Source organism: Diceros bicornis, chromosome 5, assembly GCF_020826845.1.
Source record: "Diceros bicornis minor isolate mBicDic1 chromosome 5, mDicBic1.mat.cur, whole genome shotgun sequence".
Lineage (NCBI taxonomy): Eukaryota > Metazoa > Chordata > Mammalia > Perissodactyla > Rhinocerotidae > Diceros > Diceros bicornis.
The window spans coordinates 39,879,573-39,895,612 of NC_080744.1; the positions used below are offsets into that span (position 1 = coordinate 39,879,573).

General features: G+C 40.7%; 2 protein-coding genes across 11 annotated transcripts in view; one reads left to right on the top strand and one right to left on the bottom strand.

Annotated features, from left to right (window-relative positions):
* The window catches only part of TMEM87A (transmembrane protein 87A), a 37,310-nt gene extending 30,880 nt beyond the window's left edge, over positions 1–6,430 (bottom strand). Inside the window, exons 1-3 of one of the 3 annotated variants that reach the window (XM_058541341.1) lie at positions 6,201–6,430; positions 4,874–4,934; positions 2,234–2,319 (exon numbers count right to left, since the gene is read on the bottom strand). In XM_058541341.1, the coding sequence (XP_058397324.1) occupies positions 2,234–2,319; positions 4,874–4,934; positions 6,201–6,353 (300 nt within the window). In that variant the 5' untranslated portion in view covers positions 6,354–6,430. The remainder of the gene's footprint in view (positions 1–2,233; positions 2,320–4,873; positions 4,935–6,200) is intronic. The other 2 variants (XM_058541343.1, XM_058541342.1) reach the window with 2 other exon arrangements.
* Positions 6,323–16,040, top strand: part of GANC (glucosidase alpha, neutral C) — a 77,780-nt gene continuing 68,062 nt past the window's right edge. For 7 of the 8 annotated variants that reach the window (XM_058541331.1, XM_058541332.1, XM_058541333.1 and 4 more), the window contains exons 1-3: positions 6,323–7,418; positions 8,750–8,812; positions 10,999–11,107. In XM_058541331.1, coding sequence (XP_058397314.1) covers positions 7,390–7,418; positions 8,750–8,812; positions 10,999–11,107 — 201 coding nt within the window. In that variant the 5' untranslated portion in view covers positions 6,323–7,389. Of the gene's footprint in view, positions 7,419–8,749; positions 8,813–10,998; positions 11,108–15,289; positions 15,704–16,040 lie in introns of those variants that run through there. The other variant, XM_058541338.1, reaches the window with a different exon arrangement.

Here is a 16,040-nt window from a genome sequence, read left to right on the forward strand (position 1 = left end):
AAAGCAAAAAACAATCACCAACACCGCAAAAAAGATCATGTGAAACCCTAATACTAGGCAGAAATTCAGACTGCTTAAGGTCTGAAAAAATGACTGGCTGATGGACATTCTTTAAGTTTTTTTAAAGACTACTCAGATTATCTTTGAAAAGAAACCTCAAGAATAGCAAGGGAAATGTCAAAAAAAAATAAATAATGATGCAAATAGGGGAACAGAAACAGAATGAAAAGGGCCTGAAAAATCCATCTTGGAGCCCTATATCTTCAATGCTCAAGTACAGTGTATTATGGCAATTCTGAGAGCATGGTCTGTGGACCCTTTCACGAGGTCTAAAAGGTCAAAACTATTTTCATAACACTAATAATAATGATGATGTTATTTGCCATGAACTGATAGTGCAAAAGCAATGACGTGTAAAACTGTTGCCCCTTATCAGGCACCAAGGCAGTGGCACCTAACTGTACTAGTAGTCACTGCACTCTTCACAGTCATAAACTTGCAGTTAAAAAAAAAAAAAGCCAGTTTTACATAATAAGGTCCTTGATGAAGCAGTAAAAATTATTAATGTTATCAAATCTGAACCTTTGAGTATATGCCTTTTTTAATATTCTATGAGACAAAATAGAAAGTATGCAAAATACTATAAATGATCGTCTTGAGATAAACCACTTGGCAACTGCTTTGACTTGTTAGCTGAACTAACCACTTTTTTCATCTACTTGAGAGAATGAGTGTCGAACTAGTTATTCAGACTTGGTTATTCAGGAGATATTTTCTTGAAAATGGGCAGAGGGAGGCTGTCACTTCGAGGAAGACAACTGACAGTATTCAATACTGATGATAAAATTTGAGCTTTCAGGGCCGGCCCAGCGGCACAAGCAGTTAAGTGCGCGCGCTCCGCTGCGGCGGCCCAGGGTTCACTGATTCGTATCCGGGGCGTGCACCGATGCACCGCTTGTCGGGCCATGCTGTGGCGGCATCCCATATAAAGTGGAGGAAGACGGGCATGGATGTTAGCCCAGGGCCAGTCTTCCTCAGCAAAAAGAGGAGGATTGGCAGATGTTAGCTCAGGACCCACCTTCCTCACAAAAATAAATAAATAAATTAAAAATTTGAGCTTTCAAGCAAAAACTGGAATTTTTATTTTTATTTATTTATTTTTGCTAAGCAAGATTAGCCCTGAGCTAACATCTGTGCCCATCTTCCTCTATTTTGTATATGGAATGCTGCCACAGCATGGCTTAATGAACAGTGGTCTGCGCCCGGGATCTGAACCTGTGAACCCCAGGTCACTGAAGCGGAGCACGCAAACTTCACCACACCACCGAGCCGGCCCCCAAAAACTGGAATTTTGGAAAACTTCTATCTGCCTCACTGTGAGCGTACCAGCTTCCAATACCTAAGGAGTTTCTGATGAGACTGAAGGGTGATATTAACAAATGTAATTGTGAGTTAATTGTAAAATGAGTTAATATTTGGAAAGTTTATATAATTCAGTCAACCAATATTTTCTAAATGACCAATGAATGATGTTATAAAATCAGCACAACACACCAATTTATTTTAATATAACAGAGCACAGAAAAAGTTCACTGATATGGTTCAGATTTCACATTGCAACTAACCTTTAGGAAACTCCACTTGTTACATTTTGGTATAGTATCAAAGAACACTATCCACAATTATCTGAAAACTCTGTTAAAATACCATTCCCTTTTCCAACTACATATCTGTGTGAGGCCACATTTTGCGCATATACTTCAACCAAAATAACACATTGCAAAGACTAAGTGAAAGAGATATAGAATCCAGCTGCCTTGTATTACCCCAACATTAAATAAAGAGATTTGCAAAAATACAAAATAACACCATTCTTCTGGGTTTTTTTGAAAAACAGTTATTTTTCATTAAAATATTTTTTATATTAACATGCAATGAGTTTATTATTGCTAGTTTAAAATTAATAAATATTTCTGTATTTTCCTAGTTTTAGTTTCTAATATAGTAAATCACACGAACAAAGGCTTTCTGGAGTCTGTAGTAATTTTAAAGAATGTAACAGAGTTCTGAGACCAAGCAGTTTGAGAATTGCTGGTACAGTAGCTCCGCAAATTGGGAAGTACGGATTCTAGTTTCAGCTCTTCTCCATAGCTACACGACACTCCTTCCTCTATCGTGTTGGGACCCAATGATCTCTAACATCCAAGAAGTCTGTTAATTTTATGTTCCTTACCTTGAAGTTATAGATTTCATTGTAACAATCAGCACTTTTCAGATACCAGGTTACATTCAAAGATGCATCACAAGGTTCTCCATCAACTATAAAAGAAGAAATCTTTGTGACTAAAAGATGATTCCCAAACAAAGCATTTTTCCTAAACTGTCAGCCCACACCCCATTTATTTACTGCTAAACTGAGATACTCAAAGACCATCCCTTCTCCAAACATTAGGTAATGAAGTAATATACATAAAAAGAACTGGATATTCTTCACATAAAACTAAGTATTGCTCTTCATAGAAAGAAACAGTAGTTAAGCCGTTTTTTACCTCTGAAACTATTTATCTATTTTTATGCTTTAAAACCTCAATCTCTGGTTCTCTGTTGGGAAAAACCTGGAAGTAATAAAGCAGATCTAAGTTAAAACCAGTCTTCTATGATCATTCAAACATTTATTAAGCAGAGCACTTAAGCATACAAAGCTACGTGGCACTGTGTTAGGCCAAAGAGAGGAATTAGAGGGAAACAAATTACTAAAGACGCTTAAAAAGGCTACATTCTAGTTGGAAAGACAAGGAGTAATATTAGGAATGTCACAAGGCAATATTTACAATAGTTCCACTAAGGGAAAAATTCATGGCTTAGCCCTTAAAAGATATCAAGATTGGATAGAAAGAACTATGAACAAAAAGCAAACCTAGCTGGGAAAGGTAGAAATAGGAAAAGTAAAGACAAAGAGTATTAGATTCTGTTCAAAACCCACTTGAGGCCTCAAGGAATCTCATGAAATCATCGAGGCCTCATGTAACTCAATGAACATAGTTTGGAACACAATATTCTAGAGGACCAAGGCATTAGTCAGAAGACTTGGGAGCATAAATCTGACTATATATCGGATTAGCTGTCTCACCTGAGGGGAAGTCAGTATTCTCCTTTATCTTTGATTCCAGGTGTGGAACAGAAAATATACCAGAGATACCTACTTTATGCAAAGGTGACAACAATAAACATGACTGCATGTAGGAACCTACTTTTGGTTCTTAACAAAAGAAGCACACCTAAAATTATAAGCTTTCCCTTTTTTTTGTTTTAAACTGTTTTCTCAAACTAATTTTTAAGTGACACACTTTTACAAGGCTCAATTAAAATACACAAAAATCTGACATGTTAAATAGAATTTATGGAAATGATAAAAAGGATATTGTAATCTTGCTATGAATTAACTACTCGGAAGAACCACACAGAGACAGGATTACTTAATAAAAGTCAGGAAGAAAATTCCCTAAATAGGAGATTTGCAGAGCAACTTGGCTTCAAAGATACTATTTATGTTAAAAGACACCGTTTAGAACTTTGAATGGACGGCTTCAAGAGTCAAGGAAAATAGTCTTGCCAATTTCATGAAAAGCTATATACCATACTCACAAAAGTATAAAATCAGAGACAAGGTAAATATGAGAACGCAAAGAAGTAACAAAATGAAAGATAATGTAATTTTTAAGGAGCCACAAATCTTCCAAAAACAAAAAAATATAGACACTTCGAAATGTGCAGCTTGTGTAACATGGTGAAACACTATTAGATCAAAATACAGGTGAAAAAAGACTGTACATAAAAGGACAGAAGAGCATATAGGCTGTCAGGCTATTCCAAAAGCAGAATAGTGCTATCTCGAAAAGCTACTCTTATCTAGTAAACCAACCTCACAAGACCAGTGTGTCAGAGTAGATTTGATTTAAATCATTAGTCAGGAGATTATATTTCCACAGACACAGTACATTCTTCATAGAAATTCTACCTGCCCCCTTCACCCCCACTAGACGGTAAGCTCAATAAGAGAAAGGGCCTTTTCTATTACTTTCCTGCTTCTAAAACAGTGCCTGGCACATAGCAGGTTTTTAATAACTACTTACTAAATGATTAAAAATAAAAAATCATCGAACTATGACTTGTAACTTTGAACTTTCATGGAGAGAGCCATGCATAGAAGCACACATGGATGATCTGGATTTTTATCTCTGATATTGAAATGGAGCTATCCATGACCATTTATTCTCTAAAATAAAGCCGGCTTCAGAAATAAAAAGAAGCTATTCTTTAATACACAATGGGATATTTTGGATTCAGATACAGTGGTTTTCCCACTGGACAAACTTGTTTTGTTCCACATAATCTCTATTTCCTGATAATATCTTTGAGCTTCCTTCTCCAAAGATCCAGGGGGTAAAATACTCCTTTTGTAAACAAAAGATTTACTGAACATATTCATTCAGAGCCAATGGTCTGACAAACCTAGGCTACGTGTTCAGCAAACATCTAACAAGAACACAAAAGCAAAATGGGTGGTATCTCTATGACTCAGAACAGATTAAAACACCACGCAGGCAATCAACCAACAGACTGTCTAGCTACAGATCGTAAAGACCAGAAAAATAAGGGAAGAAAATAAAGTTCACACAAGTAAGTATACTGAAGATTATTCACTGAAAGGACCTTAGTTATACTACATATGTTTATACCTAGATAGTGCCGGACTATTAAATTTCAGAACTTATGTTGAGAGCAGACAATCAGAGGGAGGAAACACGTTATTTAAAAGCTTAAAGATCACTCAAAAACTCAAATAAAAATTTCATGAAATGCAAAAACTCACATTTCAGGAAGATAGATGTATTTTTGAAGAGGATCTTTCCAAAACTAAAATAATTTTTCCCCTGCAAAGATAAAGGAGATAAAGATAATTAGCATCAGATCACTTTAATTCCCAAGGCAGACTATAACTGGTAAACAACCTAAATTTATGAAACTTTCAAGTTAGTTTTCTTAACAAAAAAAGACATCATTTGCCTTCCTTTTAGTAAAATTCAACCACATCCAAACTGCAGGATTTTGCAGCTTGATGCAGAGACATGATTTTTTCCCCACAGGCCATTAAGCAAGGACTCTAGTAGGGAGGCTGCTAGAAACCCCAACTTAACTTCAATTTTCATGGGAAGTACTCCTTAATCAGTTAATTCCCCTTACTGACTAATCACTGTGCAGAATAACCAATCGTTTCTTCAAATAAACTATTCCACAAGCAGATAACCAGACTTAACTATTAACCCTTTTAGTAACAAGTAAATATCTAAAACTGAGAAATTGAAGATCTTCACCAAACGAACAAAAGCTGTAATGCTTGCCATATAAAAGCTCAAATAAGATCTGGACATTACAACCACTGAGCAAAGCAGAATGAAACAAAACGGCCACCGTGGTTTTAACAGAACTAATGCTTTTCGACATTTCCTGCTCACAGGACTACAGCTCTTACCCGAATGAGGTTTAAAAGGGGGGAAGGGAGCGATGGGCAGAAAGGGTCAACCTGCCTAGTTAATTGTCCAAAAGAAAGACCAGCCTTACCATATCAAATTTTGGAATACTATTTCTTTCATTTTAGCCATTCTCATGTTAAAATGCACTTTTTAAACGCCTAGGCTTCCTAATCATACAGCAAAGCTTAGAAAAGTTCACTTCCAAGTTCAAACGAAATCAAATAACTTCGTGAGTAGAATTATGCAGCAACAAAAAAGTGCAGAGAAAAGAAAAATAGAGACGCCTATTTACATATCCATCTCATTCAACGCGGGGGCCACTGGATTCTGTGACACTTCAGCTAAAGAGAAACCATTCTCCACCTATACATGAAGTTTACTTGTCTCAAGTCAGACACTGAAAGTTCTCTGACTTGGCCGATAAAAAGCCGCTCCACCACTCCTCTCCGCTCCTAAAGTGGCTCTGACATTCCTGCTAATCAACCCACAGAAACGCACGGCTTTCCACTCTAGGGAGGTGGATCCCTGTTAACTAGCGACACGGACGCTCCCAGCAATTTCAGCGCTTTGGAAGCGGACTTTTACGAACCTTCTTGGACCCCTTGGGCCGCCGTAGCCCCACCCCTTGCTCCTCCAGGCTCAGTTGCCTCAGAAGCAAAGACTCACCGACCGCATCGGAATGTGCCACTTGGATCGGTCAGCAGCAGCAACGGGTGCCGGTCCTATACCGAAGAGAGACAGTGGGGACGGCTGAGCCCCCAGAAGAAGAATGGCAGGCAGCACCTGAAGCCACGCAGTCGCCGCCATCTTCACAGCCATGGATTGCCTACCGAAAGCATTTCACCTTCTTCCGGTTCGTCCCGCCCTCTTCCGGCTCAGCTCTGGGGGCTGGATCATCCGGGTCCTCGAAACCTCGCGGGGCCTATTAGTTTTGCGACCCAGCGGCTCTTCTTGCACTTGGTCGTCGCGGCTTCGTGTGAGCTTTTGGACGTGCTGAGCAGGCGTCCTCTTCTTGTAATCTGGTCACCTTGGAGCCTTAGGATGATCACGAGTAGCCATCTCCGCTTTGGTGGGCTCTTCTCCTCTCTCCTAGTCCTTAAAGGGTTTGGGGACCAGGCAAGCATCTCTGCTCCTCCCATTCGCCCCAGACCTCATCCCGTTTAAGTCAAAGTCAGACGCCGGGGCCAGAAGCCTGGGAGAGCCATAAGTCTGGCTGCCTGTTTGGCCTCTAGTAGTGAGTTCTCGGTTTCCAGAGGTATTTAAGCAAAGACTGGAATTTGGCCGTGGTGGAGCAGAAGCGATTCCTAAACTGGTATAATAGATAACCCCTTAAAAAAGCCCCTTCTAGCCCTGAAGAGTATGATGCTACGGTAGAGTTTGGCCGCAGAACATCACCTTCCGGCGAAGAGCTGGCCGGCATTTTCTACTCAAAACTAAAAACCGGGAAAGAGTGGGTCAGGTTTCAATATCTGGCATGACCGTCGCTGAGATAGAACATCTCGTTACTTCCTGGTTCTCAAGCTCCTGATTTTCATCCTCTAGGGCTCTGAGTGCACGCCCCCTCCACTGCAAAGACAGTTTTGGTTCCTAATGAAAGCAGTTACTCATCAGCCACTCATAACCAAGAAAAATATGCTAAATAAATCCCTGTGGAAACGCTAGTTTGGGCCTGGAAATCCAGGAGCAGGAATCGATTTGTCACTCCGTAAGGACCTGGAGGGGACTCCATTTCCCAGAAACTTGACGGTGGTGAAGCGCTGGTTGTAATTTAGAAAGACGGCCAATCGGCGTTTTGAAAAGATCGCTCGCAGACTTGGCCTGAGAGCTGGGAGCCAATCGTATTGACTGGGAGGCCATGGACGCTGCCGGGAAAGAGGAAATCAGGTAAAGGCCCAGTGGTTCTGCAGGGACCGACTCCAGGGTCCTGGAGGCAGGGTATAGCACCAGAAAGTACCCGAAAGCAACATTCTGGCTTTGAACGTTTTGTCGGTTGTTTGATTGACCTTCTTATTTGCATGTTTGATATTCATGCACTTCATCTTTATCATTTTTTTCTTCATTCCCCAGGGAATTAGTTGATATTAATAGCTAGCCCCTCATAAAATATTTTCAGGATGGTTAACAAAACAGTGGAAGAGGTGTGGTCAGAACGCTAACATGAATTTCAAGCATGTTGCTTTCCAAGTTCAGCTATACCCAACTCTTCCTATATCATTCCAGAGCTCATTCTTCAAAGCTGGAAAGAGAAGACTGCAAATTTCTCTTGTCTTTGGAAACCTGATTAAAAGAAACAGTGACAAAGCCTGAGTCAATGAAGGATTTGATTACTTCCACGATAAACAATTTTTAGTATGGCCAAGTGTATCTGTCTGGGCTTGTTTTCATAATATTTTGAAATTTGTGTTCAATCAACTTCCTGTGTAATCACGGGAATGCTGACTACGGCTGTATTGAGGACACCTCTGCATGAAGGCCAGTGTTTTTTTTCCCCTTATAGCCGATAGTTGTTTTAATCATATGGAGGCTAATTTAAATATATATACTCAAGTGGCAATATATATACTTCTTGTTCACATTCTGTTCCAAGAACTGCTCTCCTGGGAACTTAGTTTTAAAAAACATTGGCCCCTAGATTGTCAGCATCATCTTAAAAAGCAAAAGATTTTCCTTTTACATGTGTTTCTATTCTTATTCTAGCGCCTTGCATGTACCTCTATTAAAGCATTTGTCAGGTTGATTTGTGATTGTTGGTTAGGCTCTTGCAGAAAGCTCAGACAAAATCCTTCATATCTTCTTCAGAGTCCAGCACTCAGTAAGAATATTCTGAAAATATTTTGTTGAATAAATAGGTGTGTGAGTTGTTTTTGTTTGTTTGGTTTGGGAGTTTTTGTTTGTTTTTGCTCCTTCAGATTTTATTTTTGTAGTCATAGCCTTCAGTCATTATTTTAAACGAAGCCTTCCTCATAAGTGACAGTGATCTTTTTCCATTGCTTTCAGGGTAATCTGAGAACTTGATGTTTTGATGTTTACCTTGGGTGATTTACAAAAGGATGTTATTCTGCAGCACACATGCTATCATGTTATGTGATGGCCGTGACACAGTTTTGCATTGCAGAGGTTTATTTCCCATGTTCATACTATGGTTAAAGAAGATACAAAAATTGGATTCACAAACCCTGTGTAAAATAAGTTTCTTAAAATGTCTTTTTATTTAGTGTTGAAGATGAAGCTGTGGATAAAAACGTTTTCAAAGACTGCAGCAAGATTGCTTTCTACAGGTAAAGAGAGGAAATGTACTGCCTAGATCAAAACATTTCTGACAATATTTCAAAATTGATGTTTATTAAATTTTGAGAACTGATAGGCTTTCTTAGGAGAGGGTCAATTAAGAATATAATGATGAAGAAATTCATCAGGATGGGGGCCGGCCCCGCAGCTTAGTGGTTAGGTGCACGCTCTGCTACTGGTGGCCCGGGTTCAGATCCCGGGCATGCACCGACGTACTGCTTCTCCGGCCATGCTGAGGCGGCGTCCCACATACAGCAACTAGGAGGATGTGCAACTATGACATACAACTATCTACTGGGGCTTTGGGGGGGAAAAAAAAAAGGAGGAGGATTGGCAATAGATGTTAGCTCAGAGCCAGTCTTCCTCAGCAAGAAGTGGAGGATTAGCGTGGATGTTAGCTCAGGGCTGATCTTCCTCACAAAAAAAAAAAAAAAAAAAGAAATTCATCAGGGGCCGGCTGGGTGGGGCAAGCAGTTATGTGTGCGCGCTCCTCTGCAGCAGCCTGGGGTTCGCCGGTTTGGATCCGAGCGCGCGGATGCACTGCTTGGCAAGCCATGCTGTGGCGGCGTCCCATATAAAGTGGAGGAAGATGCGGACAGATGTTAGCCCAGGGCCAGTCTTGCTCAGCAAAAAAAGAGGAGGATTGGCAGATGTTAGCACAGGGCTGATCTCCTCACAAAAAAAAAAAAGAAATTCATCAGACAGGAGACATTCACCTTTAATTTTATACACTTACTACTGTATTATTTAAATTTCTCAGTAAACAGGTATTTTATTTTAAAAGTCAAAGTGTTTTTAAACTAATATTAAAATGTTATGTTTTTGGATAGATAATAATTTTTTTGTGTGTGTGAGGAAGATCAGCCCTGAGCTAACATCCGTGCTAATCCTCCTCTTTTTTTTTTGCCGAGGAAGACCAGCTCTGAGCTAACATCTATTGCCAATCCTCCTCCTTTTTTTCTTTTTATCCCCAAAGCCCCAGTAGATAGTTGTATGTCATAGTTGCACATGCATCTAGTTGCTGTATGTGGGACATGGCCTCAGCATGGCTGGAGAAGCGGTGCGTCGGTGCACGCCCGGGATCCGAACCCGGGCCGCCAGTAGCGGAGCATGCACACTTAACTGCTAAGCCACAGGGCCAGCCCATGGATAGATAATACTTTTACATGTTTCAAAAATCAAATAATATAAAAAGATATACATTGAAAAGTGTTACTCCCATTCCTATCCCCTTCTACCCCATTCCTCATCTTGTCCGTATAAGTAACCAGATTTATTAATTTCTTATTTATCCTTCCAGTATTTCTTTTTGTAAATACATATATTCTTACATCACTGCCTTGCTTACACCACTCTGGAGATTGTCCTCTCTTTTTACAGCTGTATAGTATTCCATTGGGTAGATGTACTATCATCTATTCAGTTTCTCTCCTATTTCTAGACCCTTGGGTTGTTTTTCATCTTTTACTGTAATATCACTGCCACAATGAAAAGCTATACCTATGTCATTTCCTACACATGCAAATGTATTTATAAGATGAATTTCCAGGAGCAGGATTACTAGGTCAAAGAGTAAATGTGTTTGAAATTTTAACTATTACCAGCTATTCCTCCATAGGGATTGTACCATTTTATACTCCCAGCACTACTATATAAGATTATGTTTCCCCAGAGCCTCAAAAAAGATTTCTTTAAAATCTTTTTTTTTAAGTATTTACCTTTAGATGGTCCTAAAACTGAAATCACAAAATAACATATCATGTACCATAACTTTCTAATTTATTCACACTGTTTTAGAGGAAGAAAATCATATCATTTTAATTCTGAACGGGTACGTTAAAGGGAATTCTATAGTGAACTCCTGGCACCTTGTTAAACTGCTAGATTATATTGGATTTCCACTAGAATTTACTGAATTTCTATTAAAGTATACATTTCATGGAAAGAGGGAAGGGAATTAGCAAGCTAATTAATGTCATCTATGTAAACTGCCGCACCTTCTCAATAAAGAGGACAAAATACCATCCTTGAGCAGTGTTATGTTGAACAACTAATACTCTCTGTGCCAACTCACTTACTATCAACGAATTTTAATGACTTCCACCTGATAATATAGTCTGTTGGATGCTGACAGTCATGATTAGTTCTCAGGCATCTGTATACTCCATATCTCTAGGCGTCAGAAACAGCGGCTTTCCAAGAAGTCCACCTGTCAGGCATTACTAGACTCAGTCACAACGGACAAAGACAGCACTAAATTCCAAATCATCAGTGAAGCAACTAAGGTGAGATAGAAGTATTTTCTACAGAGAATTATTTTTTTCTATATTTATTTTGGTTGAATGAAGAAAATTTCTAGAAAGGCTAATTAAAAAACCATGTATGCTTCAAAAAAAGCTTTGTTAGAGAAGTAATGTCATCTTTTTCGTATCTACACTAATACTGCCTACTATAAAAGTAATATGACTGTCAACTTATAGATTGCCTGTGTATCAGATGCTTTCCTAGATGTTTTACAAATGTTGTTTCCTTTCAGTCAGTCTTCATAATACAACTAAGAGGTATATTGTATTATTTTCAGATAATTTTCAGATAATCCTTCCTTTCAGATAAGGAATTTGAAGTCTAGAAAGTCCTTTGCTCTGAGTCACATAGCTAGGAATCAGAATTTCCACCTGCATCTGTTGCCTCTATCAAGCACCCATATTCTTCCTATCACTATTATGTAACATACAGTTGAGCATGCAGCCTGAGCAAGGTACAAATTCAGTGAATGTCCAAACCTCAGTGAATGTGGGCGAGTCAGGGGAGCAAGGGACTATGCAGTTGAAAACCTAAGTCATAAATGTTCCATCTCAGGCCGGCCCCGTGGCTTAGCAGTTAAGCGCGCACGCTCCGCTGCTGGCGGCCCGGGTTCGGATCCCGGGCGCGCACCGACGCACAGCTTCTCCGGCCATGCTGAGGCCACGTCCCACATACGGCAACTAGTAGGATGTGTAACTATGACATACAACTATCTACTGGGGCTTTGGGGGAAAAAAAGGAGGAAGATTGGCAATAGATGTTAGCGCAGAGCCGGTCTTCCTCAGCAAAAAGAGGAGGATTAGCATGGATGTTAGCTCAGGGCTGATCTTCCTCACAAAAATAAATGAATGAATGAATGAATGAATGTATGTTCCATATCCAGAGCTGCTTCACTAGCAGATCACCATAGTTACTACATACCGAAAGGATTAGAGCAGTATATCCTAAGTGCTTTTTCTTACCTGTCAAGTTGCCACACCTCTTCAGATGGCCACACAGGTGGGCCAGTCGTAAAGGAAGTGCTCTATGGGCTGGGCTAGGCAGTGTGGCTGTGCACAAGTACCTGATGCTCCCAGGCTGGCCCTGACTTCCAGATCCTCCCTCATCTTCTAAAGGCATCCTAAGCTTCTAAGGCCTCTCAGACCAATCTGACTTCATTGGTAATTCGTATAACTGAAAGACATTGTTAAAGCCATGCAGTCTAGGTCACCTAACAGCTTAGATAGTAACTCCACCAACTAACTAACAAATCCTTGTTAGTTAGTTTCAAGAAGCAGACTGAGAAGAAATCCCCACTTTCACCACAAAGCTGTGAGAGATCTCCCTGTGAGTGCCATAGCTCTTGCCCTATAGTGCTGCACTGGGGATCTCCTCAGAGAAGACAGAACAAAAACTGCCCCACAACGTCAGGAGGTTCTCTATAACATTTGTAAGGCCTTTAATTTAGCAAAGGGTCCCAACTTTATTCCTAGACAGGAGGAGCAGTTGCACAGTAAGGAGGCTACATTCCTGATGAAGTTTTAGAAAGTTTAGCCATTTCATAGATGTGGAATCTTCTAGCATAGCTTTCTTGCCCAAATTCAAGATAGGGGCTAGAATCATATCAACAGTTCTGTGTTCTCTATCCCTGTCCCCAATTCTGGTTACTTAAGGATATAGTTATGGTGACAGTGAACTTAGTTCATCTCTCTCAACTACACAGATGGGACAGATGGGATGGTTAGCCTTTCTCCAAAACCTATTGCTGCTTTTATACCACCCATTTTTTCTGGAGGAATTTGCCCACTTGCTTGGCATCTTTGACACCTTCAAGTTCTCAGCTCATGGTACCCCTGAAGTCATAGGTTCTCTACTGCTGATCCAAGTCTCCCATACTACACATCCTTTGGGAGCCTAGTTTGATAGCTGTTTGTGGGGAAAGATAGGGCAGCACTAATTTCCTTCCTGGAGAGCCACCTGCCATTTGCGTGTGGTCTAATAGCCTGACAGCCAGCCAAACCCCTGTATTCAGGGTCAGCAGAAGCAGTTGACTCCAGGAAATGCAAGGAATCCACCAGAGACCTTCCAGGAGTCATTAGGCCTGCCACCAGATGTCAGGTACCTTCCTGTCTCATTTTTCCTTCATTTGCTCATTTTGCTTCCTGTCTCCAATATGTCTAACCCTGGAGAATGGTAGCTGTCCCATGGTCAGGGCAGGAATCCCTTTCCATCCTTGGGGAGGGCTCAGTATATTGGGCACCCAAACAATCCACTGTCATGAAGACACATACTGAAGCAAATAAATGAGGCAAAAGCACCCTGAATACCAGTGTGAGCCAAAATGCAAATTCCTAACACAGCTTGATACCAGTGCAGTTAGTGGTGGATCCCCACACAGCCTTTTACAAGACTTCTCTACACACCTCTCTCTTTGGATCCTGAAAATGTGAGGGACAATGCTGTTCAGGTCAGGTCAGAACCAGAGGCCCCCAGATCTGGATGCCTTCAAAAGAAAAGAAGCCACAGGCCAGGAGGACCCACAAGATCTCAGCATAAGACAGCACATGGCTCAGAAGGGAGCTGAGGAGCCCCGTGATCAAGGGCAAGTTATCTAGGATATCAGCAACATGGCTTCCAAGACTGAGAACTTCAAGGACCCCTTGGAACAGACTTCATGTTCAGGTATTGGAAACATTGGGGCTGCAGAGGGAACCTGCATGTTCTAATCTCAGGCATATACATGCAAATGTATATGTTTTGGAAGGTCACCCTAAAATTCTGGGCTGAACTCCAATTTAATGCCCTCATTGTCACTTGGAGTTGAGACGGCTAACAGAGACTTAAGGTTTCCTGCCCTCTTTCAGTCTGATAAGGACAACAAGGATCCAGACAGTAATCTCTAAAATTGCCTGAACCTTATATCAAGCTTCCTGCATAGTCAAGGAGCCTCCAGCAGAGGTTGTTTCTGGGATGAGATGTGTGCTTCATGGGAGATTTCACATTAGAATATGGTATGGGTGTGGTCTGGAGATTTAAAACAAGCTGCGTGCATCCACTTACTCAGAATGATAGCTTTTTATTTCAGGTTCAGAGAGACAGAGCCCAAAGTGTAACAGGATCATATTTAGCTCACAGCTGCAGTTCTCAGATATCACTGGTTAGGCAGATTCTGACAAACCCAGCACTCTTAGTGCCTGCCTGCCACCACACCATTAAAACTCTTAAAGCAGTGACTTTGTTGTCAAGATCTGTTGTCAATTTTTGAAATCCTCCTTCCCAATCCCCTTCTCCCAATCTGCCTCTTAATAAGCAACCAGGAAACAGAACCACCATTTATTCAACATTGTCTTAAATCAGGCTGCCATAACAAAATACCATAGACTCAGTATCTTAAACAACAGACATTTACTTCTCACAGTTCTGGAGTCTGGGAAGTCCAAGATCAAGGTGTCTGGTTAGGACCCTCTTCCTGGCTTGTGACTGCCTTCTTATTGTATCTTCACATAGTGGAGAGAGAGCTAACAAGCTGGTCTTGTAAGGGCACTAATCTCATCATGACCCTACTCTCATGACCTCATCTAAACCCAGTCACTTCCCAAAGACCCCATCTCCAAATACCATCATATTGAGGGTTAGGGCTTCAACATATGAATGGGGTGTGGGGGACACAATTCAGTCTATAGCAAACACGATGTTCCTGGGACATAGTAATGTTACAGAACAAGCTGAAGTGTTGTCCTGTATATTGTCTCTAGGTCAGGACATCTAGGCTTTGAAGAAAAGCTGGTTGCAGGTTCAAAAGCTTAAGTTTTCTCACATAGGGTCCCGATGTAGTATCTTGCCTATTCCTGATGATATTTGATAAAGAAGCTTCCAGAAGAAAATCTAAAAAGAAAGGAGTAAAACATTTTTTTTGAGTAAAACAGTTTTTTAGAACTGTTTTTTCCTACTATTATCAGTTTTTTTATCCTTCAGTGAAAATTTGACCTGGATTGAGAGACAGAAGATCTAGTCTTGTGACTTGACAGCAGGGAATTTATGCTGTCTTCTGAGTCTAGCTAAAAAACCCTGCTAGCAAGGCTATCCGGAACAGACCTATGTCTTTGACCTACTTTATATTGCTAATTTTGATGCTTTCTCATGACATGGATGACCATTTGGCAACATGTTTACTTTCTTTTGCGGCCTCTCTGCAAGTTTTCACCAGAGACAACACTTGTAGCAGCTTCTCCAAGGATGCAGGGATATCTCTGAGTACTGCCATGAAGTTATCCCTTGCCTCTTCATCTACGCCTGATGAAAATGGGACTTTGCCCAACCACCCACCTCCTCAGCAGATAAGGCACAGCTAATACTTGTTAGCCAGTACTGTTTCTGCAGAAATGTCCAGGAACAGGCAGCTAATTTGGGAACTGGCCAAAGAATCAGAAGCACAGGCTTGTTGTCCTTGGGGAACAGGCTAACAACCAGCGTGAACTGGCCAACGTTCTCCTTAGGGAATCAGTGCTTACAATAAACCAACTGGCTGCAACTATGGAAGGGGCAGTTAGTGCCCTACAGCAATTTAATGAACTCTTAGATCACTCTCTGAATCCTGGGAGGTCTTGATCAACAGCTAGGAGAGATTGTTGCTCACTCTTCTAGGGTTTTTAGGTTAACTGTTCCTTACAGTATAGTGAAGACACCTGGTGCCAGAGGAAAAGCAAGATCTACCCAAAAAGAAGTTGATGGGGGTCATAATTTCCCTTCTTAATTCCCACTGCCATTTAAATATGTGTTCTAGGACTGTTCTGGTAACTCAGTTACAGTCTCTACTAGTTGTGATTTGCAGTTCTGGGTGAATAAAAATTTTGTTTTAATATCATCAATCCACTGTATCTATGTATCCAATCAATTGGATACATAGATGAGACTGTTTCTACCACATGATTTTTT